Consider the following 26819-nt stretch of genomic DNA (forward strand, 5'->3'; position numbering starts at 1 on the left):
GAGTTGGTCCTATCTTTCTTCTTTCGACCCCCCCAGACCTCAAACCAAGATTTTGCCCATTTTTTTAAGCATTTAATGTTTTCCGTCAGAAAACAACACAGCACTGAGAAGCCTTGGAGGCCCCACAGACGGGCTCCCAGGGCTCCCGGGGCTAAGGCACAGCGGCAGGAGGGAGGGAGAGGACGTTGGTGGCTGCTCACAGGTACACGGGCTGCTCCTGGCCGGTGAGCAGGCGGTAGGTGGCGGCTGGCATCGTTTTGATGTGGACCTGGGGGCGGGGAAGGCAGATTGGAGGTGGCGGCTTGTGGGGGGCGGCGCGCTGGCAGGAGGCTCCGTCCCCGACCTGCCCGCTGCCTGCACACCTCCGTGTGGGCCTCCGTGAGCAGCTCGATGATGCGGGCGTGCGGCGTGGCCACCACGCTGTGCCCGTTGATCTCGATGATGCGGTGCCCCACGCGCACGCCCCCACGCTCCGCGATCCCGCCCCGGAGCAGACTGCAGATCTGCAGGGCGTGGGGACAGAGGTGCCACAGTGGCTCAGGAGGCCGCGCTCAGGGCCACCAGCCCCCCACTCCCCCCCCAAACCTCCCCGTCCCGGGGCCAGGGTCTCACGATGCCGTCCTCCACGCAGAAGCCCAGCTGCTCGCGGGCGTGTGGCCGGCGGATGATGGCGGTGGTGACCGGCGGGCAATGGATGATGCTGAGGGTCACCGAGGTCTGTGACTTGACCTCCTGCGTGGGACGGGGACTGTTGGCCTAGTGGGGCCTCCAGGGTGCCGTCGGGCCTCTCGGCACACTGCAGCACCCCAGGGCCTCAGTTTACCCACTCGTGAAATGGAGCTTCGGAGTCAAGGCTCTGGATTCTAGAAGACCCCTCGAGAAGCAGTTAAGAACACAGACTCAAGCCAGGAGGACTTGGGGCCAAGCGGTGACCTCTCCCCTCCCTATCTGTGGCCTCAGTTTCCCCATCAAGAGCACGGTTCTAGCAACATCTGCCATGTTCGCTCAGTAACACACTGGACTGTGTGGGAAGTCCTCCCCAGCTCGGGCCTCAGTTTCCCCAGCCAGCAACAAGGGTCAAGGCTCAAGAACACACTGGCAGCCTCATGGCAGAGAGGAAGGCTCCTGGCCCTGCAGCCAGACTGCCTGAGTTCAAATCCTGCCCCCCCACCATCAAGGTCCCCCTGGACCTACAGCGCCCCCTCTCGGAGGCTCCGTCCCCCGGAGCACACCGGCGTGGGTGGGCCCTCACGCTCTGCCTTGCCCCTCCCAGATGGCACCAGGGAAGGCCACCCGGCCACCCCACGGCGGGGACTCACACGGACAGCGGCCTGGCAGGCGGCCAAGGGCAGCCCCACCAGGCTGGTCCCGTTGATGGCAGTGAGGCGGTCCCCAATGCTGAGGGCCCCTGAGCGCTCGGCGGGGCCCCCGTGCAGCAGGTTGGCGATGACGGCCGTGGGCAGCAGGGAACCCCAGCCCGACTCCACCAGGGCCACGCCCAGGCCCTCGCCCCGGCGCTTCTCGATGCACACCTGGGAGGGGGACATGGGGTGGGGGGATGGGGCGTGAGGGCTGCCCCGGGGGTGGGGGACGAGGGGGGCCACCATCCCGCGTGCTCACCTCCCTGCAGTTCTCGCTGTTGGAGAAGTGGTCGAGGTCCCCGTTGTGGAGGTGGCCGGGGCCCGCGGCCCGGCTCTGCTGGGCGCCCACCTGGCCGGGGTCAAGGCCGCTTTCCCAGAGGAACTGGCTGTAGGCCACGGAGAAGGCCTGGCCGATGGCCTGAGCGATGAGCTGCGCCTGCGCGCCGACAGGCACCATCTCTTGGGGGGTGTCCCACCCACCTCCTTCGGGTCCCCCAAACCCTCCGGCGTCCTCGGGGCCGAGCCCTCCCACCCCCACGGCGGGGGCAGGATTCCCAGGCGGCAGCGTGATCCCCCATGGCTTCTGGGGACTGGGGCATCTCTGGGGGAGGGGAGGGGCGGGAGAAGGGCCTGGAGCGGGGAAGGTTCAGGGGTCACCCGCCAGACGTCAGGGCTTCCAGGAAGGGCCAGGGGCTTTGCGGGTGGGGAGGGACCAGTGGAGGGACGCTGTGGCGACAGCATGGCCAGGCGGGCTCTGGAAGAGGGCGGGGCCAGCCCAAGTCCCCCCGCCCCCCCAGAACGCCCGGGCCGGGCTGCTCACGTCTTCGGCGTGGAACACGTGACAGAGCATCCTGTAGAGCTTGTGGCCGGGGCCCCGGGTCGCCGGGCTCCGGGCCAGCCGCCGCCGCGCCATGAGCACCAGCACGCTGCCGATGTCGGCGACGAACGAGATGGTCTGCAGCGCGTGGTCCATCATGGCCTCCTGGGGCGGGGGCGGGGGGGACACCGGGCCTGGGCGGGCTGTGCGGGCCCTCGGCAGGGCCCCCATAGCCCGGCCCCCGGCCCCCGGCCCCGTACCTGGGAGTCGGCCGTCAGAACCTTGACCCTCTTGGTGGACACGAAGAGGTCCACTTCCGTCATGGGCTGGGTCTCCCCGTCGGGGGCCTGTGGGTGGGGGGAGGTGGAGGTCTGCGAAGTCCCAGCCTGCGCCGTGCTGGGCTCCGAGGGCCTCGGGGAACCTGGCCAGCAGCCCAGCCGCCCACCCGCCCACCTGCCCGGCCCTGGCTTCACCTTGACACGGTCCATCGCCTCGCGGGCCTGGGCCATGCGTGTGCTGGGGGGCGGGTTCCGCTCGGACACCAGCTGGGTGGAGCCCAAGTATTTGGCCCCAAATATGACACCGTCTAGGAGGTCTTCGTGGTCACAGGGACCAGGGACTGAAGGCAACAGTGGAGGCGGTCAGGCCCGGGAGCTCCCAGCCACGCGCGTCCAACCCCACGGGCGCTGCCCTGGGTCTCGGCTCCCTCGGGGGTCTGGAAGCACAGAGTTCTACCCCGTGGCTTAGCCCCCCCCAACCACACACATCCGCCCGCTGTTCCAGAACCATCCCATCGGCAGGAGCCAACATCTAGAGACCTCTTGGCCGTCTACAGCCAGCTCGGACTCTGTCCATGGGGCGGTTTCAGGAGCCCTCCTGGAGTCTAGAACCGCGGCCAGATCCCAGAAGTACGCCAGCACTCAGGTACCCTGGGTTTCTAGAATTCTGTCATCCGGCTAGAACCAGGCAGTCCCATTTCTAAAAGCAGCAACCTTACAAAACCACAGACAACTGCTCTCGACGGTCCAGGAGTCCCTCAAATCAATCTGGAGCCAGTCAGCTTTGCCCGCTGTTCGAGAACTCTCCCTTCTCAGCCCAGGACTGGAGGCAACTCTGCGGTTCCAGAACTCCCCAATGACAGCAGGAAGAGACAACTTCCCCCATGTCTAAAATTCTCACACTATCCAGAACCCCAAATGGCTCCTCGTGGTTCCAGAGCTTTCCCACAGGTCCCACCCCACAGAATTCTGCAGGGCTTCTAGCAATCAGCACCCCTCCAGAACCCCATTTTCCCACTCTGTGACTCTGTAACTTCTTAATCGGGATGGCATTGGCTAGCTCTTCCTATGGTTCTAGAACATCCTCAAATGGTCAAAACACCTCAGCTGTCCCCAGCAAGCCTAAGAATGATCTGAGTAGTCCAGAAAAGACCAACTCTGCGTGTAGTTCTAGAATTCCACCAACCTAGCCCAGCACAGCACGGAACTCTGCAGTCAGGGCTCTGTAATTCCTGAGCAATCCAGAACCAACCAGTTCTAGAATGTCCTAACCAGGAGCGGTTGCTTTTCTGGTTTAGAACTGCCAGTGAAGGCCAGCTCTGGATAACCAAAAGTGACTTTTTTCTAAAGCCCCTTTTGCCCACTATCTTTTGGGATCTAAGCATTCTGGAAAAACAAACAGGTCCACTCCGGGTTTCTAGAACCACACCACCTAGTACCTACCGGCCACACACGGGTGGGGATTATGCACCCCAGAAATGCAAACTGGATTTTGGAAATTTAGTATGAAAAAAAGGTAAAATAATTGTTAAGATGTTGGTTATACATGGAAATGACACGGTAACTCGCCTGAGTTACTTAAAATGTTATTACTTTTTCCGGTGGTTTTTTTTAAGTTTTTGCTTTTTATTTAAGCAATCTCTACACCCAGCATGGGGCTCGAAGTCATGACTGTGACTTCGAGCATGCCCTCTGACCAAGCCAGTCAGGTGCCCCGTGTTTATTTCTGTTAAAGCAGATAACTAGGAAATTCAAAGTCACACACAGGGGCGCATGGCTGGCTCAGCTGGTTGAACATCTGACTCTTGATTTCAGCTCAGGTCCTGATCTCAGGGTCATGGGGTCGAGCCCTGTATCGGGTTCCGCACTGAGTGAAGACTGTGCTCAGGTTTTCTTTTTTAATGTTTCATTTGTTTGTTTGAGAGAGGGAAAGAGTGAGCACAAGCAGAGGGAGCAGCAGAGGGGAAGGGAGTGGTGGGGAGCCCACCGTGGCGCTCGATCCCAGGACCCTGAGATCATGACCTGAGTCAACGGCAGATGCTTAACTGACTGAGCCACCCAGGCACCCCTGGCTGGGACTTTCCTTTCCCTCTGCCTCTGCCCCTCTCCCGGCTGGCATGCACACACTCCCTCTCACACTAAATACAACTTTTTAAAAAAATTCACACATCACTCATGTTATGATTCTATTGTATAGCACGACTCTAGAACTTTCTGATTATTCTGGAATCAGACAGCCCTGTCCACAGGCCTAGAACACTCCCTGGTCTAGAACTGTAGGTAAGCTCTATTCACTCCATGATTATGAAACTCCCCAGTCTAGACAGCTCTGTTCACCATTCTAGAACACGATCAAGGCCAGGTTCTTTTAAATCTAGAACCACAGGGCAAAACGCCAAGTTCTGGAACTCCCAAGGTCAGTCGTAGCTCCACCCATGATTCCAGCACCTTCTTGGAACTCTAAGTCCAAACCAGCTTCACCTTCCAACAACCATAAAACTTGCTCTTTGACTTGCAGCCCCAGGTAGTCTGGGGGGGGAAATCCTAGAACGTTCTAGGTGCCCAGAACTGGTTCTTTCCGTGTTTTCAGGGCAGAGATTGACAAATTTTTTCTTTTTTTTGTTTTTTTAAGCACACTCTGGAGCCTCCACACCCAACGCGGGGCTTGAACTCACAGCCCAGAGATCAAGACCTGAGCTGAGCTCAAGAGTTAAACGCTTCAGCGACTGAGCCATCCAGGAGACCCAAGACTGATGAACATTCTAGGCAGGGGGCCAATCTGCAGACAATCTGTCTCTGTGGGCCAGTCGGTCTGCACTGCAACTACTCAACCTGCCCGTTGTAACACGAAAACCCCCGTAGACAATATCGAAATGAATGGGCATGACTGTGACTCGATAAAACTTTATTTGTGGACATGGAAATGGGAGTTGCACGTCGTTTTCACACATCGAGAAATGCTGCTCTGTTCTTCTCCAACCACTTAAAGACGTAAAAGCCCCTGTTAGCTCATGAGACAAGCCCAAACGGGCGGGCTGGATCTGACCCACGACAGTAATTTGCCAGCCCCTGCTCTAAAACCCAGCACTATGAATACCATGCCTGCCCTTCCTGCCCCCGTCCATTCTAGAACATTCTCACCACTCTCTCCCAGACCATCTGGAATCTACTCAACCAACCTCGGAGCCTCTCTAGAAGCAACTCCTTACTGGCAAGCATTGTGCCGTTTTGGGGAGGAGCCTGATTGGGGTGATTCTAAAATTGCTAAACCTCTGAGGCCAGGGTGGGCGGGACACTCACCCTCCTGGAGGGCAGGGAATGGCACCGGGGTCTTGGGGCTCTGGAAGAAGATAGAAGAGGGGCAGGACTGAGTGCCCTGGCTTGGTTCCTGGCGGCAGAGGTGGCCTGGGGGGGAGGACAGGCTCTACCTGGGTACTGGCACGTGGTTCTTCGGGAGCAACCAGAGGAACCGTCTCCAGCCAGGGTTCCGGGGAGCTGCTGGAGCTCCTGCTGCCCCCCTGCTCGGCAGAAGCTCCCTCCGCCCATTCCGGGGCGCTGGTATCTCCGTCTGGGTCCTCAGGGGGCTGCAGCGGGCGAGGGGCAGGGTCCGGAGGCTCCTTGGGACAAGACTGGGAAGGAGGGCATTCCTGGCAGTGCAAAAGGCTCAGCAGGTCGTCCCGGCCGGCCTCGGCAGACAAGAGCCCATGGCCATCCGCAATGTCCCCAGAGGCCAGGCCGTGGCCCGTGGCCACGTGCAAAGGGCAGGGAGGTCCATCCGGGGACAAGCCCACCAGATCACCAGGCAGAGCCTCAAACTGAGGTACCAGGTCCTCAATACTTGGCCCATCGAGGTCCATCTGTCCCAGGCTGCCGGAGCGTCTCGGCACGGGGTCCCACTGGCAGCTGGTGGGGAGGTCCTGAGAGGGTGAAAGTGTGTCCCTGGGCTCCTCCAAGTCCATAGCTGGAGGGCCCGCAGGAGACTGGGAAGCTGTCAGGAATTCCATGCCTGGACCCCAGGCTCAGGCCAGCATCTGCAAGAGAGATTCAAAGGTAAGACTTCCCGAGTGCGTGGAGTCAAGCTCCAGGTGGGGGCTGTTCCTGTAGAACACAGAATCTAGCCCCCACCATACCCTGCAAGGACGGGTCCGCTATGGTCTCCAATTCACGGCTCAGGAAATCGAGATGCCAAATAGGAAGTGGTAAGAGAGTGGCTTCATTGGCTCGAACCCGGGAGTACGCCCCTGGGCCTGTCAGCCCAGGCCTCTCCCCACCCGTGACCCTGCTCCCCCAGACTTGGTTCTTCCAAGTCTCCCCCACCGCGACCTGTAACCCAGGCTGGAGACACAGCCTGACTACACAGACCCGCTGGGTGCAGGTCCCCGACACCTCGCACTCAGGACCTCAGCCCAAGACTAGATCCAGGACCCCAGACTCAATATTAGAGATCCAAGACGCCAGAAACAGAGCCTAGTCTCAAAACCTCCAAGGCCACGCTCAAGACCAACCCCGGACGCCGACCCGGACCTCAGAATCCAGCCTGAAAACGTAACTCCACCTAGTTACGAGTGAAGCCCCCGGTCCCCTCGCGGACCTCAGCCTCAAGATTTCAGACCCCCTTCCCCAGCCGCCGCCTCCAGACCCCGCTCTGCCCACCGAGACACTCACTTCCTAATCCGAGGTGGCCTCGGACCTCGAGGCCCCCCAGATTGTCCCCGGCCTGACAGTCCTCCAGCGGCCGCCGCTGCCGGATTCCCGGTCGCGGCGCCGCCAGGTCTGTCCGGGCAGCGCTCGCACCCACTGGGCTTGCGCGCGTGTGCGGAGCCTGCTGGGAAATGTAGTTCGCCCAGCCAGCCCCGCCACGGGGGAGCCCTGGGTGCCGGAACCAAGGATTCGAATCCCTGGCCTCTTTACGCAGAGCGGAAGTCCGGACTGGCCTCTGGACCCGTTTCTTCAATTACAAACTGGGGTTAGTGATCACTGCCTGCCATGTACGGTTGTGGGCATTATTCCAATGGATGGCAGATGGGAAGAAATGGGACCGGGAAATATTAAAGTAAGAGGCGGTCTCTTTCGACCCCAGAGACACCGGAAGCAGCGCAGGGACCCTATTGTAGACGGACTTCCGGTTTCACTCCCTGTTGGGAGGCGGAGGGGCACTTCCTGGCGTAATTTTCGGTCCCTGAAGCTGGAGCTAATAATAGTACCTGCCTCCTGCTTGTGAGGACTAAAGGAGATCGCGCTGGGAACGGATTTGGCGAAAGGTCTGGAATATAATGAGTCTTAGGTGTTAGCTACTTCTAGACTTTCAGTAATGGCCCATTCAATAGAATCGGGAATGTATAAAGCGTGACCTTAAAGTGATAACTGAAGAAGGTTAATAAGTAAATGAAATGGTTTTTGGAAAGTCCCCTCTTAACAGTGACAGGGTATCTATAGAAGATTAAAGAAGGCCAGTTGGACGCCCAAGACTGGAATACTACATTTCCCAGAAATCTGTAGGAGCCTACAACTCCCAAGCACCCCTTGGCCGCTGTCGTCTCCCGGAAAAGTGCACGTGCCGGCAGTCAGCATACGTCATGGCAGCCAGACGCCTCTTTGGGGCTACGTGGACCTGGACCGGCTGGCGGACCCGGGAGCTCCCGGTCCCTGCCGAGCCTGGAAGACTCCTCATACGGGGCTATGCCAAGAGACCGGGTGAGCTGGGTTGAGAGGGATCCAGAGGAGATAAGTTTGGGACACTGGGGAAGTAGTGCGCAGGCGCCGGATTGGGAAGGGCTTCCTAGAATCATTGCGCAAGCGCAAAGGGGCAGGCGCGGAGCGATGTGCGCAGGCGCAATGTGAGATCCCTGGGAGGTGGGGATTGCACTCAACTGCGCAGGTGCGAGGTGTTTTTCTTGTTGGGGGGTGGGGTTGTCATGAACTTGGGTCCCAGCGCTGTTTGTGGCCATAACGGCGTTGTGTGATCTTGAGCAAGTTGCCACCGGAAGTTTGAGGACGACTGGGGCCCATCAGAGTATTAGGCGCTTGAAGCAAAGCCAAAACCTCCCGGGTATGGCCTGGCCTGCTCTCTGTTGGGAGGAGGGAACTGACGAGGTGATGGGCCTTCAGCACGCGTCCCACCCCTTCTCTGTGCGATGAACAGAGTTGGAGACAGTGATCCGGGCCCTCCGAGCGTCAGTGTTCGATGCGGGCCATGTCCCACTTAAAGTCGTCTTGGGTGCAGCAGACGGTCTAGTCGGGGTGGGGGGCACCAGCGGTAAGAGGGGCAGAAGGGAAGGCCGGCCTCCCGCGGCCGCAGCTGGCAGAAATGACTCTCCCACCCTGCAGTCATGAAGGGGGGCAAAGGCGGCAAAGGCGGTGTGGCCAGTGAGGCCCTGAAGGACCCAGACGTGTGCACAGACCCTGTCCGACTCACCACCCATGCCATGGGTGTCAACATCTACAAGGAGGGCCAGGACGTGGTCCTGAAGCCAGACGCAGAGTACCCTGAGTGGTGAGTGAGCCAGGCTGGAGAACCCAGAGATCGCGTGCCAGGGTGAAGAGGGTCTGGCTGATCAAATCTCAGGTTTCCGTGGGGCTTCCCTGGGGAAGGGAGGCAGGACTCAAGACCCCAGTGCAGGGAGGAGCTTTAGAGGTGGAGGGAATAGTCAGTGCAAAGGCCCTGGGGCAGGACTGCACTGGTTTGTTAGCAGAACAGCAGGAAGTGAAGGCGGAGCATAGAGGGAGATGAGGCGGGGAGGTGATGGATCTCGGCCCTCGCAGGGCCACGGGGGATACTGGGAAGACTTTGCTCTTGCTCCCAGGACCAGTAGCAGGACGTAGAAGCCATTGTGCTGATCCTTAAAGCTTAGGGACAGTTCAGAAATGTTGAGTGAGTGGGTGGGGAGGTGTTCCCTGCGGACAGTACAGACAGTGACCAGGAGACAGAGGACTCAGGCCGTGCCCGCCTCTGGTACCAGCGCCGCTGGGATGGGGCAGCTTTTCCACAGCCAGGAACCCAGCTCGGGGTGGGGAGGTCACCACCGCCACCATGTGGCTGGGCTGCGGGACCCAGGCTGCTGCCCCCTCTGACCATGGTGCTCCGGGTGGGGGGCCCTCTGGGGGTGTGCCTTGCCTCCCTGATTCCTGTCCACGCCACGGCAGGCTGTTCCAGATGAACGTGGGTCCCCCCAAGAAGCTGGAGGAGCTGGACCCCGAGACTCGGGAGTACTGGCGGCTGCTGCGGAAACACAACATCTGGCGTCACAACCGCCTGAGCAAGAACCGGCAGTTCTAGCAGGCCGGCGGCCGGTCACCCGGAGCGCTCGGACCTCGCCAGGCCCCGGGGGAGGACCCCGTGGTACGCCTCAGCTGCCCCACCTGGCCCTCACGGGAAATGATCTTCCTGGAGAAAACGGGGTATTTCTGAGGACAGAGGAGACCCCTGAGCTGGTGCCCATTTGGTCCCCACGGCAAGGCTGGATCGGGGCCCTGGAGGGCATCCCTGGCAGGCCCTGGATGCTGCTGGGCGCTGTCTGGGGCGGGCCTGAGGCCCGCAGCCCCAGGGGAGGCTTTTCCAGACACACCTCTCAGTCGTAGGGGACTCAGTGCTGTCCCCAACTCTGTGACCGTGGGAGAGAGACTGAAGTGTCTGGGGCAGGCTCTCCCTTCGTGTGTGCTGGGCTCGGGGGCTCCGGTATCCAGATGGCCGGCTCCCTCTGGCTCTGGGTCCTTGTCGCCCTGGTGGGTAGTTCCTGGACGGGGGTGGCTCCAGGACTCCTGGCTGACACCCCCTGCCTGGTTTGGCAAGCCCAGCCGGAGGGATACGACTTCCTTCTCCTTCCTACTAAGGTCACGTGTTCTCTGCATTGGCCATTTGAGCCCCGGGACCTAGGTCTGCCCACCGTCCTCCTGTCACCCCACTCGTGCCCCGGGCTCAAGCTCTCCTGCAGGCACCCCACCAGGAAGTGCATCGGGAGTCTTGCATTGGGCCCATGAACCTCACCCACCGCCAGAGTGAGAACCAGCTCCCAGCCCTCCCACTTCTGTCCTCCCTGGCTAGGGGCCGGGGCTCCAGGGCCAGGCGGGAGAGGGTGTGTGATTGTGGGGGTGGAGTGGCGCGATGCGGGTACCGCCTGCGGGGCTGGACCAGGCCCTCCAGGCCCCCTGTGCTGTCTTGTCTAGCGGGGTGGGCGGGGCTGGGAGCTAATTCTGCCGCCTCCCAAGAAACCCAGAGCCCTCATCCGCTTAGGAGGACTGCGCCAAGCAGATTACCTGCCCTCCCTGGTGGCCCGCCTGGAGCAGGTCCCAACCCTCCCGCCGGGGGAGCTCCGTGACTCTCAGGGTAGAAACAGTTGTAAAGGCGACAAGGCGTGACCAGACCTGCCTCCTGTCACCTCCCTGCCAGCGCCTTGCTCATTGATCGGCCCCAGGGACCCCCTGGTGATTCCTCCCACACACTGGGCCCAGTCCCACCCCAGGGCGTTTGGACCTGCCGTTCCCTCTGCCTGGGTGGCTCTTCCCCCAGGTGTCCCCATGGCTCGCTCTTTCACCGCCTCCATTCTCCGATGTCACCTCCAAGAGACCCACAACCGCACTCTTAAACTTCAGTCTTGCCACACACTCGATGGCCTCTTGTCTTGCTTTCGCTTTGCATAGGAGCGTTTATTCAGTAGCGCTGCTCGTGTCCAGCGGGCTCCGTCAGGGCAGGGGTTTTTACCTGTTCGCCAGCGTGTCTGCATGGCACGGCGGGCGGACGGATGGTGGGTGGGTGGATGGTGAGGTTGGGCAGGTGAGCGGCCCAGCTGCCACAACGTAAAGAACACGCGGCCACGGGACTCGTATGAGATGCCAAGTGAGCTGAGCTGGGCGGACCAGCTTGAACCCCAGCGGGTGCGTGCTGGTGTGAGGACCCAGCGGTGAGCCTGCGGTCCCTTCACGGACCGAGCTCAGACAAGGCGCTGGTCGCCTGCAGCTTCTGCCCTTGAGCCCCTCCCCTCCCTCCTGACCCCGGCTGCCGCGTCCCGTGCGGAGGTTCCCCCCCGTCCTGCTGACGCTAGGCCAGCCCCAAGCCTGGTCACACCCTGTTTGTTGCCCTCTGTGGCCTCCTTGTCCTGGGGTCCGTCGGAGTCCTGGGAAGGCTGGTCTGCAAGCTGGGCCTCTCTGGGCCTCGGTTTCCAACCCCACAAAGCAGCTGTGTGAGGGGTGCAGCGACGGGTCCCCGTGCGTGCACGGAGTGAAAGCAGGGGTTTCTCCGCGAGCAGGAGGCCTGAGGGCTGGGGCTCAGCTGTGAAGGACGAGCGTGGGCAGGGGACGTGGGTGCAGGAGCGCAGCTCGCGATGGCCTCACTGTCCCGGAGCCTCACCATGCACCCTGCGCCAGTCTGGCAGATGGGGAGGCCGAGGCCCCAGGCCAGTCCATCTCGTTCCTGAGACAGTGCCCGTCTCCCCGCAGGGCCGGCTGGGGGTGGGGGCTCCAGCACGGGTGGCCACGGACAGGCGGAGACGAGAGGGCTGGCTGGACCCCACTCAGGCTGGGGGCCAAGCCCTGTCCAGAACCTGTGCGTGCTCCTTGGCCAGCAGCCGCAAGGATGCCTCCTCCAGGGGGAAGCCCTCCGTGAAGGCCGGACCAAAAGCATGGGGCCCGAAGGGTGACTGCAGCCCCGGGCCCTGGCCCAGGAGGCGCGGAAGGCCTGGCGTGGCGGGGGGCCCGGGGCCCAGCCAGGGCTCCAGGGGCAGTGGCAGGGCCGGGGGGCGGGCAAACGGCAGTCCTGGGGCCTCGGGGAGCCTTGGGGCTGCCACAGCCCCGGAGCCTGACTCCAGACGCTCCTGGCGGCGCCACTTAGCCCGGCGGTTCTGGAACCACACCTGGAGGTAGAGAGAGGGGTGCTCCCAGTTGAGGACCCGCGAGGAGGAGCCGGCCCTCTCTTCCCCACCCCACTGTGTCCTTCGGGGCGCCCAGCTCTGCAGGGCTCTGCCTGCCGTCTGGCCTGACTCCCACCTGCTGCCAACATGCCGTTACCTGGCTCGAAGGGTCCCCCCAGCCCCCCACCAAATCAGCCCCAAGTCTTCCGAAGCTAAGCCCTCCTCGCCACTCTGCCGAGGCCCTCAGGCTCCACAGCCTCTCTTGGCCCCGGGCACCAGGTCCAAGCCGCTCGGCTCGGCAGTGGTCGCCCTTCACGAGCTCTCAGCCGCGCTCTGCCTCCACGGCCACCGGCTCTGCGCCAGCGGGAAGTGCCCCCGGTGCAACCCGTCGCACGGCTCAGCGCGCGCTCCTGGATGCCTAGAGATCACCCATTCTCCTTTTTATTTTATTTTAACGTAATCTCTACACCCAGTGTGGGGCTTGAACTCACAACCTTGAGATCGGGAGTCCCGTGCTCTAGCCACTGAGCCAGCCAGACAACCCAGCCTTTTCTCCTTTCTAACTGGAAAACTCCTACTCAAACGCTGAGGTCCCAGCCCCACTTCCCCTCCTCTGGGAAGCCTTCCCAGCTTCGCGATCGCACACCGGGAGGGCCCCAGCGCGGCTCCGGCCCCTCCCCGGCCGTGGCGCGCTCACCTGCACGCGCACCTCGGGCAGGTGCACCTTGGCCGCCAGCTCCTCGCGGCTGTACACGTCTGGGTAGTGGGAGGCCTCGAAGGCCCTCTCCAGCTGGTGCAGCTGGTACGTGGTGAAGGTCGTGCGGTTCCTCCGGTGCTTCTTCTTGGGGGCCTCTTCGCCTGGGCCCAGCCCCCCGCCCTCTGCCGCCGGCCCCTCGCCGGGGCTCAGGAACATGGCTCCTCCTCACCCCACCTGGCCGGGCGGCAGCAGGACGGAAGGCGGTGAGACAGCAGCAGGGACTGCCAGCCGGGGAGGGCAGGGGAGCCCCCAGCGTCCGCTGGGCCTGGGGTGAGATGCACCTTCGTTCTGCCTCCCCGCCCCCCGCTCCCAGCCTCAGGATGCTCTCGCTGTCCGTCCGTCTCCTCCCTGTGTGTGTCCTTCCAACTCCCGTCCCACTTCCCCGCTCAGCTTCAGTCGGCCTGTCTGTCTATCCCTCCGTGTGCCTGGGACCCCCAGGAAGGCAGGGGGCTGGGAGGCTGCCCCCGCCGTCCTCCATCTGGGGATGGGGGCCTCTCTGACCTCCAGCTCCCGCTGTGCTCACCTGCCCTGTACTCACTGCCCCCAGCAGCCCCCTGACGGCCCCAGCACCCACGCAGCTCTGGCCCGGGCGGGCCCAGCACCCCGTCCGCTGCTGGCCTGGCCCTGCCCGATGGGGCGGGGAGCGGGCTGCTCCAGCGAGGGGAAGATTAGCACGAGGTGATTAATTGAGGCGGCCCCTCCCGCCCGGGCACTGGCTGCTCTGAGCTGCAGAGGGCGGGCACGGGGGAGGAAAGCTGGTGTGTGTGTGTGGGGGGGGGTGACCACGGGCCTGGGTCCACCTCCCCTCACAGGACACCAGCAAGGGCCTCCCGTTCTTGGGGCCTCAGTTTCCCTAGCTGTAGAAGGGTGACACCAGGACTTACCTGATGGGGCTCTCATGGGGCAAGGAGGGAAGCCAAGTAGAGAGCATTGCACAGCGACTGGCATACAGCAGGTGCTCAATCAATGTCGGCATACAGCAGGTGCTCAATCAATGTCCGCCGCTACGATTTTTATCAGCTGGGGCCACAGAAATTTCCTCTCAGACACGCGGGTGGGGACGGGGGTGGGGGAAGCCAGGGTCCTGACAGGTGAAGGCCGTTCCATTTGGCTCCCCCAGACGCTACACTGAGCTGACCAGGGAGCAGGGGGCATTTTTGCTGGGTTTTGAGGAATGAATAGAAGTTCAGTCTTCATTCATTCAGTGAATGCTACTGAGCACTTACTGTATCCTGGGAACTGTTCATAGACGTGAACAGAACACATCTTGGAGCTGACAGGCCGGTAGGGGAGACAGACAATCCGCAAAGAAGACAGAGCATGGCAGGTGCTCCCAAGGCCAGTGAGAAAACCCCAGCCGGGGAGGGAAGGGGAACAGAGGGGAGTTGCTCTTTTAGAGAAAGTCAGCAGAATGGGGGGTGGAGGTCAAGGCTGAGACGCAAGACACAGCTCTGCATGAAGGGGAGGTCACCAGGGAACCACGGAAAGTTGTGGAGCAGGGAGGGAGGCATTCGGATGGACGCATCTGTTGTGGGCAAGATGGGAGGTTGGGAGGCGGCTAGAGGCCCGATCAGGGCAAGGGCTATAGGGACAGACATGGGAGGAGAGGGGGACAGAGGAACAATCCTCTGTTGGGAACAGGGTGATACCCAGGCCTCGTTTTGGGGACAGGTGGATGATAAGCTTGTCCCAGAGGCAGTGGCCCAAGAGCCAGAGCAGGTCCCAGGGAAAGGCCCTGGGGCTGGTTCCCCCCCCCTCGGCAGCCTGGTGCCCAAGAGGAGGGGAATCTGGGGTTTGGGGGTTAAGGTGAGGCCAAGGAAGTGTCTGATGGATTCACAGACACAGAGGACGGGAGGAAGACTGCCTCTGCGGAGCGAGGCAGGAGGCCCAGGCCAGGGACCGACCAGGAACCAAGTGCAAGGAAGACAGGGCCCCTGCCCGGATGTTGGCTCTGTAGGGAGAGGGCGCCGGAAGGAGAGACAGGCTTGTGGGCAACCCCCCCCAGTGAACGGGGTGCTGGGCCCTGAAGGAGTGGGTGCACCTGTGTGCACCGACGGCCTTGGGTGAGGAGTCAGCGGTGGCTCCTGCTGAGGGCCAGGAAGGGGGTCGGGCCTCAGAGCCCAGGGGTGAGGGAAGCTGGGCAGGGGGCCCCAGCCACCCTCAGCCCAGGCGGGAGGGGTGGCTGGTGCTTCCCAAGGCTTCCCAGGGCCCTGTGAGCCTAGCTGCCCTGTCTGGAGCCCTGAGGTGGGCTCCAGGCTCTGGGTGGGGGGGGGGGGCACGAGGCCTGCCGTAGGGGATGGGTGCGGGGGGGGGGTCCCTAAGTCTGTAATTGCTTCATTACTAACGAGCTGCTCTGTTCTCAGGCCCCAATTAGCTAATTGGCCCCGGGTGGGTTAAGAGGCTGCAGGAGGGATCTGGGCCTTGCGCGCTGGGGCTTTGGTGGCTTAGGGGACTAGGCTGACCGCGCGGACGCTGTGTCAGCTCAGAGGACGGGATTAGGGGCGGGGCGGGGCGGGGCAGGCGGGGCCACGCGACCCCTCCGGCTGGATTGGGTGGGGGTCAGGCCACACTCAGCCCCACCAGCCTCCCATCTTTCGTTTCTCCCCCAGGAAGAATCCCGAAGCCCCTTCAGGTGCTGGTGGGGAAACTGAGGCCAGAGGGTGGGCAGGGCATCTGGGGGGCACCACAGGCCTTCAGTGTGACCTTGTGAAAGTCCCCGAGCCTCAGCTGGAGGTGGGCCAGCCAAAGGGGGAGGGTGTGCCGTGGTCTGGCGATCCCTCCCCAGCCTTAGCTTGGGGGTTCCAGGGGTGAGGACCACCCCGGCCTGGCCAGAGACCCCTCCGGGCATCGTAGAAGCTTGGCTGGATGGAAACAGCAGTTGAGCTGGGGGGTGACGGCCAGTCACAGCAGTAACTGAACCTGTGTGCGTGGAGCCCTTGGCTGGTGTGAGCCTTCAGATCCCCACTGCCACCCCGAAAAGATGCCTGCTCAGAGGGGGGCTGCTGAAGCCCAGGCTGGGGGCCCCTTCCCCGTTCACCAGATGCACTAACGTGTAGCACCAACGTCCCCCTCATCCCGGAAATGCTCTCAGGTCGGATGGTTGGTCACCACAGGTCAGGGCCACAAAGCTCAGAACCTGGGGGTCCAAGCCCGAGTCCCAATTCTGTGTGGGGTGTGGACAAGAGGGGCGGGGCCGCGTTCGGAAGCCAGTCTCCCCCGGAGTCACTGGTCCGGAGGCACCACCGGGGCAGACCCTGCCGGGGCTCCCGCACGCCCGCCCTGAGGAGGAAGGGCTGGGGCAGAGGCGGCGGAGGCATCACCCCAATACGGCGGCCGTGGGGGTACCACAGTGGGAATCATGGTCCTAAGTAGGTCCGCAGGGGTGGCCGTGATCTGGGCCTGGGGGGGGTCTCTGGGCTCCATCCCTGGGCACCTGTGTCCCTGCGGTGGCTGCAAGATCCCGGCTGGGTAGGGCCCTCAGTGGGTAGACGACGGGCAGGGGGATGGCCCCGGGCTGAGCGATGGCGGCGGGGGGTCCCCTGGGATGCAGGGCGCAAACGGCTGCAGAGAGACTCCAACACCCGCCGTCCTTGGAAAGCAGTCTTTATGGAGGGCTGACCCCTCGCCTCCCCGGTCCGCGGTGCCCACGGGCTGCCTGGAGTCCCCTGCGGGCGCCTGCCCCTGCGGCGAGCCAGACGGGCCGCTCACCGGTCCTGACCCTCTTCAGGCCTGGCTGTGCCCTCATCCGTGCCCTTCACTCTCTCCTCTGGGGCCTGAGGCCCCAAAGGGCAGGGTCAGGGCTCCTGGCCTCGGGGCAAGGGACAACTGTCCGCGTCCTGGCCCCCCACCGGGGCCGAGGCGCTGGCGCTGCGCAGTTCCCGGGCCAGCTTCTCTGCCAGTTTCCGGAAGGGCGGCCGGCGGGCAGGCTCAGCCTCCCAGCAGCTGCCCATGAGGGCATGGATGGGGCCTGGGCAGCCCTCGGGGGGCTCCATGCGGTACCCCTTCTCCACGGCCTCGGACACCTCCTTCAGCGACTGTGGGCAGAGGGCACAACAGCGTGGCTGGGGCCAGGGCCACAGTCGTCAGACCCACAGGGAGCCCAGAGCCTCCCCCCCAGGCCCCACTCACCATCTTGGGGTATGGAGCCCGGCCGTATGAGAACACCTCCCACAGAAGCACCCCGAAGCTCCAGACATCCGACTTGCTGGAGAACTTCTATGGGGCCCAGGATCAGGGTGAGGAGGGGCCCCGGTTTCCTCCAGGAAGTCCTCCTGGGCTGACCTTCACTTTCTGGTCTCCTCCCAACAGACCACTCCCCCTGAGCCTCCCCCAGCCAAGTGGGACTCAGACCGGGTGCAGGGAGGGGTCCTTGGTATTCTCGGGCCCAGCACAGAGCCCGTCTGTTTCAGAAATGGGGAAACCCGGGCCCAGAGAGGTTCACGCAAGGAAGAGGCCAAACGCAAGCTAAAAGGGGACTGCCGTGGGCCAAGAGCCATTCCCTTAAGAGCGGTCCGAGAAAAGGAGAGCTTGTGCCCAGGGTCACAGAGCAGGTGGGACTAGGGCTTTGAGGGTCCCAGGGGCGGTGGGGGGCTCACCCCGTGTTTGAGAGCCTCGGGCGCCGTCCACTTGACCGGCAGCCGGCTTGCGTCCAGCCCCTTCCGCTCAGCTTTGGCCAGGCCGAAGTCGCTGACCTTGGCCACCAGGTCCTCGGAGATGAGGATGTTGCGGGCGGCAAGGTCTCGGTGCACCAGCTTCTTGCTTTCCAGGTACTCCATGCCCTCGGCCACGTGCCTGGGGAGGGGGCGGAGCCCGAGGCGGGGGTGGCTCCGAGCCTCAGAGTCCCCTTGACCTTGGAGGCGCCCCCCTCCACCCTGCCCCGGGAGCCCCACTCACAAGGAAAACTGGAGGAGCTGGGCGGTGCTCACAAGGGCCCGGCCCCGTGTGCGCAGAAAGTTCACCAGGTTGCCCTGCGGGGGAGGGAGATGGGCCTGGGGGGCTCGCGGCTGCTCGGCGGCCCCCTCCCAGGCCCCGAGGGCACCTCGGGCCTCACCCCCACCTTGCTCACGTGCTCCATGACGATGTAGAGCCCCTGGTGCAGGATCACGCCCAGCAGACGCACCAGGTTCTTATGCTGCATCTTCCTGGGGGGCCGCCAGGTGGGCGTGAGGGCTCGGCTGGGACCCCGCCCGCACGACGCCCCGCCCCCGCCCGCCCCCGACTCACGTCATCACCGCCGTCTCGTCCAGGAAGGCCTGGGCAGTCACGTCACACTTGATGTTCTTCACCGCGACCTTCTGGCCCAGGTACTCGCCCTGCAGGACCGCTGGGGGGAGAACGGGCGTGGGAATGCCCACCTACCCCGACCCCCACGCGCCCCAACACCGCCGCGGGGGCCCCAGGCCCCGAAACCCCTCATGCCTACGAGCTGATCCGAGACAAGCACGAAGCCACGTCTGCAAACTGCCCCTCGGGGGCCAAATCCTATCCTGTCAGAGGGCACCCCAATTCTGCCAGGCCCCCAAGTTCAGGCAGGGACACCTGGGTGGCTCGGTCGGTTAAGGCCCCTAAGTGCTGGGTGGTTTTTAGAGTTTTAAATGTTTGGGGGAAAAATCAAAAGAAGAATACTACTTTGCAACAAAGGAAAATTACATGGTGTTCCAATGTCAGCGTCCGCAAATAAAGTTTTATCGGTACACGGCCCTGCCCATTCATTTACCTGTGTCTGCGGCTGCTTTCCTGCCACAAAGGTGGAGCTGAACACACACTCAAGACTGGCCCGAAAAGCCTGGAATAGGTGCACCTGAGCCCTTTACGAGAAGGGAAGCCGACCCCTGACCTCGTAAGCCCCAGAGCCTTCCAGGGGAACAGCTCCCAGGAGGGGCGGTCCAAGCACAGGGTCTGGAGGTGGGAAGGCATGACGCACCACCGCCGAGCGCCTCCCGGAGCTGACGTCAGCCCCTCACAGGGCAGATGCTAACCCGGGGATGACTTACTTCACCTCCCAGTGATTCCTAAACCTGAACCCGCCTCCCTCTCCCCTTCAGCCTCTGACCCAGGCCTCCACTCACCTCCAAACTCACCCTCTCCAATCCGTGTGCCCAGCGTCAAATGCTGCAGGTTCAGTAACCAGCCAGCTGTGGGGTGGGGACGGGGTCACAGCGGAATGGGCCCCACCTGGCGAGAAGCCGGGTGGTGTCCCCCGCTGCGTCCCGGCCGGGGCACACATACAGCTGCTCCCAGCAATGGCTCGAGACCCCCCCCACTCCCAGCCCTGTTAGCAAGTGCTGGAAAGCAGCAGAGCCTGTCTACCCCAGAATGACCTGAGGAAAGGGATTATGGGGGGGTGGACCCCAGGCTTGCTCTCCAGGAATGCCCCATCAGGTCCAGGGGGTAATGCTGACAAAACCTTTAGGGCTGCCCTTCTCGCTTCTACCTGGACACTGTGTCCCTCCAAATATCCAGAGGCTCTTCCCTTTAAAGTCCTGTACCTCTGGCTACCCAGGATACACACCCAAAAATACAAGAGACGTGGAGACCAGAAAGCAACGTTTCCAGAATCTTCCAGAATCTTCCAGTGCTCTAAAGGGCCATCTGGGGTCCAGCCTCCCTGACTCCCTGTCTCAAACATGCCTGTGTTCTCCTGTCCTCTCTCCTCTAGTAGGTTCTGTAGGTCCCTTCCCCTTCCTCCCCAAAGCCCGCCCTCCAAATCACAAGCCCTTAGTCATGATCAAGGACAGGGACACCAGCCTCCCCTTGGGGCCATCCTCGAATCATTCAGATTTCCCTGGGAAAGACAGACACCATCATCAGGTTCAGCAGGAGTGGCCATGGCTCGGGGCCTTGAGCACCGAAGATCCCGTTATTGGGGGGTAGGGGAGCACTCAGGTGGAGGGAACAGAAAGCACGACAGCCGAGAGGTGAGAGAGGAAAACCAGGAGGCAAGCAAAGAGGAAGGGTTTGTAGATGAATGGAGAAAGATGGCTCAGCCACGAGGGAAGGTTCTGGAAGGCAGGAGAGTGACATGGGTGGATTTTCATGGTAGAAAGTCACCTCTGGGGGCCCAGAGGCAAGGGTTCCATGGAAGAGGTGGTCTGGTGGGACGGTCTGAGGCCAGGCTGGGGCTGGGGTTCAGGCCTTTGGCCCAGGCGACAGGGCGGATGATGGGGACACGGAAGCAGCAGCAGGGGTGGGCTGACGGGCGTCTGTGGGTGCCCCTGCCCGACCTGAGGCTGCCCTAGGTCTTTCGCTCACAGAGCACAGCAACATGCCGCGCAAGGGGGCCTTGGCCCCCTTGGCCTTGGCCGTGGGCCCCATGGGGAGGCGGAGGGCCCCACCTTTGGCCAGCTCCTCCTCTGCGGACTTGGTGCCCTGCTTCCTCTTGGGTTTCACCAGCTTCGTGCAGATGGCCCCCTTGTCCTTGCTGTAGTGCTGCGGGGTGGGGTTGGGGCAGAGGCAGCGGTGAGCCTGGCCCCCCTCCACGGGGGTGGGGGTGTTGGCAGGGAACCCCCGCCTTCTGTGCCCTCCCCAGCGGGGGCTCTCTGAGTGGGGCGGGCAGGAGCCAGGGAGAACGGCTTCGCTTCCCACCCGGGGAGTTGGACTGGTTTCCATGGGAACGGACAGGATCCAAGCTAGGAAACAGGAGGATCCTGGGGAAGGTGGGGCGGTGGTCTGTGGATTACTGTCGACAGGGAGGTTCCTAGGGGTCCCCGGACGAAACACCCCATTCCCTCCCTAGAGGTGGACCCGGAGACCCAGACCCGCTGCAGGGCTGGTGGTCCGCGGGGAACAGCCGCTCCTTCCCGCACTGGGACGGAGCAGGCAGCTTTGGGTGTCCCGGGCCCAGCAGTTGCCGGAATCGGGCGGCTCTGGGGCCGGGCGAGGGGGCGGGGTCCCGGGGCCGGAAGGGGGCGGGGCCCGCGGCGGCCACACCTCCACCATGTCCATGAGGTTGCAGAAGCACACGGCCTCGTCGATGGTCAGGTGACCGTCGCGGTGCAGCACGCGGTAGTGGATGACGTCGCGGCCGAAGCTGACGCACAGCACGTAGTCGCCGGGGTGCCGCGCCGACTCGCGCACCAGGAACAGCCCGTCCTCGGGCGGCTGCAGCTGCTGCACGGCCTCTTGGCCCGAGATCTTCCCGTGGAACCACCTGCGGCCGGGCGGGAGGGCACGCTGCGGCCAGGCCGCCCATCCCGAGCCTCCCCAGACCCACCCGGGCCGTCCCCAGACTCACGGCATGAGGCTGAGCTTGGGGTCGGCCGACAGGGCCTCTCGCTCCCGCAGCGCCCCGGCGGCCAGCAGGCCCTCCTGCCCGCTGGCGTGGTGCTTGGCGCGGTACCAGCTCTTGCTCTGCAGGGAGGGAGCCAGGAGTCCGGGCTAGGGGCATGGGGGTGCCGGGTCCCGGCAGAGACACACCTCACCACCCGCGCCCAGGCCCTCCAGCCACCACTCACCTCGCAGGCCTCCAGGATGGTGACCACGTCGCCCTTGTGGAAGGCCAGCTCTCCCGGCTTGGGGCGCGTGTGCTCACACTTGGTGATGCATTGGGTGCCTGGGGCCCAGCGCCTCTGAGAGGTGGGGGAAGGGGCGGGGGCGGCAAAGGGGCATGAAGGAGAGGCCCAGGGAGAGGAAGAAGTAGAAATTGGGCAAAAGACAGCAGGGCAGAGACGGAAGCCAGAGGGAGCAGCCAGGGCAGAAATCTCACTCAAAAACCCCGGGGCCCAGGGGCACCTGGGTGGCTCAGTGGGTTAAAGCCTCTGCTTTTGGCTCAGGTCATGATCCCAGGGTCCTGGGTTCAAGGCCCACATCGGGCTCTCTGCTCCTCTCTGCTCCACGGGGAGCCTGCTTCCCCTCCCCCTCCTCTCTCTCTCTGCCTGTCTCTCTGCTTGCTTGTGGTCTCTGTCAAATAAATAAATCTTTGAAAAACAAAACCCCAGGGCCCAAACCAGAAGGTCAGGAAGAAAAGGTGACAGAAATGTAGCATCAGGCGACAGTGAAAAAGTGTGCCGAAAGGGCCTGAGCCCCAGAGGACAGCCCCACAACATGGAGCTGAGGTCCCGCGGGTGTGGGCCGGGTGGAGGATGGCCCAGGACCCCAGTACCTGGGTTGGGGGTACTCACCGTTGGCATCCTGGCTCAGATGAACGCGGGGTGCCAGGCACGGAGAAAGCGGGGGCTCACCTGGGGGCGGGCAGAGAGCAGCTGGAGAGCCCCGATCTGAGGCAGACTGGGGCCCAAAGCCATTACTAACTAACCACTTCCTGCCCAGGCCAGGGGGAGGCAAGGGCGGGAGGGCATCCCCATCGGGGGCTCCAGGTGGTGGCTCCCCAAAGCCTCTCTGGGGAGGTGGTCTTTACCCGCAGGAGTTCCTTATCAGTCACGGCCACAGAACATCAGCAAGGAAACCAGAGTCTGGCCCCGCCATTGTCCCAAAAGGGCAACGGGGCCACAAGGTGGGCCCAGAGTGAGTGGCCATAGGGTGGGGAGGGGAGAAGCGCCGGCTGGCTCAGGCCCCAGTGGCCACACAGTGGGTGCAGGCCGTCGTGCCACCGAATTGAGCTTGGCTCTTCCTCTTTTCTGATAAGTGGGCAGGGGCAGGGTGAGGAAACAGAAGGTGATTCAAGGTCATTCTCAAGTATCTCTGAACCTAGGGTGGGGCAGGGAGGGGGTGGGGGAGGGGGCATGTAGCCCTACTGGGCTCCTCTGGCTATCCGCAGAGCCCCTCTGATGCCCCCCAGTCCCAACACCAACCTAGGACAGACAAGCGGTCTCTTACTGCTGCTGGGGAAGGGGCTCGTCCACCCCCTTCCTCCTCCTTGGACCCTACAGCAGGTGGCTGGGCAGTGGGGATGGTCGGGGGGGGGGGGGGGGGGGGGGGGGACAAGCCTCTGACCCTCCAGTATTGCCCCCATGAACCCCCAGCCCCATGTGTACTCACACACACACTGATCCATGTACACATGAGCACACACAGAAACACATGGGGCTTGGACACAGGTGGACACAGGTACCCACAGGCACGCGGCTATGCAAGCAAACGCACGTTCACCTAGAGACAGGTGTGTACACTTCTACACGTGTGTTCACACGGGCAGACTCAGACATCCAGATATGTGTGTACCTGTCCCCCCCCCCCACCGCGCCAGCGCACACACAGACCCACACTTGAACCCCTGGGCGCCAGCCGCGGGGCGCCAGACACTGGGCCACCCCGGCACGCAGAGCTACACGCAGGGCCGCGCACACGCATCTCGGCCACACGCGAACATCCCTCCACGTGGACGCGCGCATACACACACCCGGGAGCTTGCAGACGCGCACACTCGCGCCCAGAAAAACACCCCCACCCTGCGCCCGATCGCCTCTAACCACCCGCTACCCCAGCCGCGTACCCGCCGCGCACGCCGGACGCGTACTCTCGCGCTCACACCGGCCTCTCCACCGCACGCCCAGGACGTCCCCGGAGCCCTCGGGGTTCCCCCCGACACCCCGCCACTGCCCCGCGGTCTCTCCCCTCACCCCCACCTCCCCTCCACCCACCCCCAGCCACCGCGCTCACCTGTTCAGGGGGCGCCCCCGGGCCGCGCCCCGCGCCCACACCCAGGAGGGCCCCCGCGCGCTGGCTGCGCACCCCGAGGCAGCCCTGGCTGCACAACTTGGAACAAGTTGCTCCGTTTCCTCATTTTGGGGTGGGGGGAGGAGGGCTGGGGGAGCGGGGGAGCGGGAGGCGCCGCGGCCCGGGAGGCCCCCGCAGGTCCTAGCGCCGGCCGCACTGCGGTCTGCTCCGCGCGCCGCCGCCGCCGCCGCCGCCGCCGGCCCCTCCCCTCCCCTCCCCGCCCCGCCCCTGAGGCCCCCGACGCCGCCCGCCCCACCCGCGCGGGGGCCCGGGGCAGTCGCCGGCTCCACGCCGCTCCCTGGCACCTTGCGGCGGGGCGCACACCCCGCCCACCCTGGGAAACAGGGGCCTTGGAGCGCGAAGCGGGTGCCGCGCACCGGGCGGAGGAGTTGCGGGGAATGGGGAGAGTGAGCTGCCCGTCTGGGGCGATAAGCAAGGCGCAGAGCCCACACTATGCCTCGGACCCTTCGGACTTCTATACGCCCTTCTCACCCACGTCCTCTGCCCTGACGGTTGTTGGTGTTGGCGTCTGGCGCAGAGCGATTGCTCAAGAATGTCACTGGTCATCGGTTTGTTAGGGTCACCGGCAACATTAGGGGGACCTGAAGAACCAGAGGCCTCCTGCTGGAGCCCGCCCGGGGTCAGCCCCGCTGTGCCCGGGGTTCTAGGGCCTGTGGCACGGCCTTCGACCTCAGGCGACGGTTTGACGAGCATTTGCTGGGCGCCGGACCGGCCCCAGGGCACGCGGCCCAGCAATCGTTCCGCTTCTGCAGGCTGAGTCCGTTGGACAAGGCTGGCTCTCGTCAGGAGGCCGGTGAGGGCCCAGGACGCCCAGGGAGCCCGAGTCCCGTTCAGTCTTGTCAGCCCAAGAGGCTAAGTGTCTGGCTCCAAGGCATCATATGACTTCTCAGAATGGAGGCTCAGTTACAGAATTGCAAAACATCCCTATTATGGAACATTCTAGAACAAAAACTAGGAAATTGTATGTATTGAGGTTCTAGAATCCACAGTTGTTGAAACCCACCATCAACACCACAGTATGACTCAACCCAAAGGGCACTGTTATACTGGAGAGAAAAAGCCCACAGGGAAAGTTCCAGAAGGGGACCCTCCCAACAGCTCCGATTACAGTGAGGGCAGCGGGAGGGAGAAGACCTCTCTCCTTTGAGGTGGTGGAATTCACCGTAAGGGCTGATGTCAACTGGGGGGTGTCCCAGCATATTTCCACTAAGCAGGGCTCCCAGGGCTGGGCTGTGGGAGAGTCCCAGTACGGCCACACCTCCCGGCTACGGGCCCTGCTGTAGACCCAGGGCTGGGGGACACTGCAGCCAGCACTCAGCTGGGTCATGGGGCCACCATATATGGCAAAGCATCATCAATCGCCTGAAATAGAAACATCAGAGCGGCCACAGGAAACCCAGTAACACCAGTGGCTTCAGACCAGAGGCTGCAGGCAGAGGTCCCCTGATGGAGGCTTGCCTGCTCTGCTCAGCAAGGACAGGAGTCTATGTGTAAGACCCTGAGAGGCCCCTAGCACCCGGAGAGACTTTCTCCTTGATGCAGTCGGGGAGACAGGGAGAGGGTTGAAAGGGGCTGGTTTGCCCCCATGAATTTATACTTAGTGTCTGAGTCATACCTAAGTTTTCCCCAGGACCCCAGGGATCCTTGTCCCACACTCTGGAAGGCCCTACCCGAGAAGGAGGGATCAGAGGAATCACAGGTGCAGAGAATGGAGAGCGACGGACGTCAGCGGACAGCTCCAGGTTCCCAGATCTCCAAGGGTTAACCTGGGGTGCGGGGGGTGGGGCGCCCCCTCCACCCAGCATATGGGCACAGAGCCCTGAGCTGTCCCTGCCTCTGGGGAGATAGGTTTGTGTCCTTGGTGTCTTTGGGTCAGAGCTACAGAAGGGGTGAACTTCCCACTCCTCAAAGCATTCAAGAATTGGCCCCTTGTGGGGCGCCTGGGTGGCTCAGCAGGTTAAGCCTCTGCCTTCCGCTCAGGTCATGGTCTCAGGGTTCTGGGATCGAGCCCCGCATCCGGCTCTCTGCTCAGCGGGGAGCCTGCTTCCCCCTCTCTTTCTCTGCCTGCCTCTCTGCCTACCTGTGATCTGTCAAATAAATAAATAAAATCTTAAAAAAATAATAATTTAAGCGATAGAATATCTGTGATTCTTTTAAACTCCTTACATAAAAATCTAATGAATATCATCATTAAAAAAAAAAAAAAAGCATCGGCCACTGGGAACCTCCAAGACTAAATGGATATTGCAGATCCCAGAGGTAGCAACCGCCGTTTCTCCTCCTCCTGCCAGGAGTTGGGGGGACTAGCCCCTTCCTTCTACCAGCCTGAAGCCAGCTGGTAGCCACACCATCAGACGGGACTCCGGGACGACCCAGTCCCGGGCTCCTCAGCCTGCAGACGTCTACCCTATGGACTTGACTCCAGAAATTCTCTGTCGCCCCAGGCCACCCGCTGGTGCAGGCTGGGAACCCAGAAGGCCCTCCCTGCTTCCCCAGCTGCCTCTTGCTTTTTCTCCCTGCCACCACTCACCTTCCCCTGCGTGGCTAAGGGTGAGAATGTGACCGCGGCCCTCCCCTGCACTCAATCCTTCCATAGCTCCCTGCAGCCTGAAACGCTCCGACCGGAGCCCCGAGCTCTTCCGGTTCGGCTGCCAGTCTCCCTCCTTCTGCTCCCACAAAGCGCGCAACTCCCCGCTGCAGGAATTTGCGAGCTTTGGGGCTGGCTGCCCCTTCTGCCGGGAACGCCCTCCCACCTTGTCCAGCTGGTATCTCCAGCGCCCCTGCGCACCGCAAAAGGCACCACTTTTATGGGGCCTTCTCGGGTGCCCCCACCTTTCTCAGAGCCAGAGCCTGCTTCCAGGCCCTGCAAAGACGCCTCGCTGGAGACACCAGCTCTCTTGTGTCTGTGAGAGGGCTGTGCACCGGGCCTGGGCGACCGAGCCCATCAGCCTGCCTGGGAAGGAGGCCAGGCCCAGTAATGTAGGAAACAAAGGCAGAAGAGAAATGATTACATTTCCTTACTACCTACAGCCCCTTGACAAGTCCTTGAAAGAGGCAGAGTGACATTCCTCTAGGGACTCAACGGCCTTGATGTTGACACTTGGCCGAGGGCAGAAGTCAATCCTAGCC

At 62.8% G+C, this 26819-nt stretch overlaps 4 protein-coding genes across 13 annotated transcripts; 1 reads left to right on the plus strand and 3 right to left on the minus strand.

Annotated features, from left to right (window-relative positions):
• Positions 1-57: 57 nt before the first annotated feature.
• Positions 58-7257, minus strand: APBA3 (amyloid beta precursor protein binding family A member 3). The gene is made up of 11 exons (XM_045990473.1): positions 7122-7257; positions 5885-6487; positions 5757-5796; positions 2652-2797; positions 2439-2525; positions 2182-2343; positions 1621-1797; positions 1320-1532; positions 613-732; positions 363-503; positions 58-268 (listed from the first exon to the last, which is right to left on the minus strand). The coding sequence occupies exons 2-11, from the start codon at positions 6458-6460 to the stop codon at positions 197-199; spliced, it is 1734 nt and encodes a 577-aa protein (XP_045846429.1). The 5' UTR covers positions 6461-6487; positions 7122-7257; the 3' UTR covers positions 58-196.
• A 325-nt stretch (positions 7258-7582) lies between these two features.
• MRPL54 (mitochondrial ribosomal protein L54) lies at positions 7583-11057 on the plus strand. Its single transcript, XM_045992337.1, has 4 exons — positions 7583-7717; positions 7876-8150; positions 8784-8949; positions 9600-11057. Exons 2-4 carry the CDS (start codon positions 8033-8035, stop codon positions 9730-9732), a joined length of 417 nt encoding a protein of 138 aa, XP_045848293.1. The 5' UTR covers positions 7583-7717; positions 7876-8032; the 3' UTR covers positions 9733-11057.
• Positions 11058-11103: 46 nt separating this feature from the next.
• RAX2 (retina and anterior neural fold homeobox 2) lies at positions 11104-15323 on the minus strand. Of its 5 annotated transcripts, XM_045989782.1 has the most exons (4): positions 13940-15305; positions 13594-13703; positions 12996-13229; positions 11104-12301 (listed from the first exon to the last, which is right to left on the minus strand). In XM_045989782.1, exons 3-4 carry the CDS (start codon positions 13209-13211, stop codon positions 11963-11965), a joined length of 555 nt encoding a protein of 184 aa, XP_045845738.1. In that variant the 5' UTR covers positions 13212-13229; positions 13594-13703; positions 13940-15305; the 3' UTR covers positions 11104-11962. The 5 variants fall into 5 exon arrangements, with proteins under 5 accessions (XP_045845738.1, XP_045845737.1, XP_045845739.1 ...); XM_045989781.1 differs by lacking the exon at positions 13594-13703; XM_045989783.1 differs by lacking the exon at positions 13594-13703 and having other exon boundaries at positions 12996-13320.
• A 28-nt stretch (positions 15324-15351) lies between these two features.
• MATK (megakaryocyte-associated tyrosine kinase) lies at positions 15352-23836 on the minus strand. 6 transcript variants are annotated; one of them, XM_045989777.1, is made up of 13 exons: positions 23613-23836; positions 22175-22234; positions 21509-21622; positions 21289-21431; positions 20985-21204; positions 20390-20483; positions 19136-19189; positions 18279-18378; positions 18112-18196; positions 17949-18022; positions 17651-17846; positions 17184-17270; positions 15352-17089 (listed from the first exon to the last, which is right to left on the minus strand). In XM_045989777.1, exons 2-13 carry the CDS (start codon positions 22181-22183, stop codon positions 16850-16852), a joined length of 1416 nt encoding a protein of 471 aa, XP_045845733.1. In that variant the 5' UTR covers positions 22184-22234; positions 23613-23836; the 3' UTR covers positions 15352-16849. The 6 variants fall into 6 exon arrangements, with proteins under 6 accessions (XP_045845733.1, XP_045845732.1, XP_045845731.1 ...); XM_045989776.1 differs by having other exon boundaries at positions 18121-18196; positions 19124-19189; XM_045989775.1 differs by lacking the exon at positions 23613-23836 and adding an exon at positions 22992-23454 and having other exon boundaries at positions 19124-19189.
• Between the last annotated feature and the right edge of the window lie 2983 nt (positions 23837-26819).

The sequence above is a fragment of the Meles meles genome, chromosome 20 (genome assembly GCF_922984935.1).
Source record: "Meles meles chromosome 20, mMelMel3.1 paternal haplotype, whole genome shotgun sequence".
NCBI lineage: Eukaryota > Metazoa > Chordata > Mammalia > Carnivora > Mustelidae > Meles > Meles meles.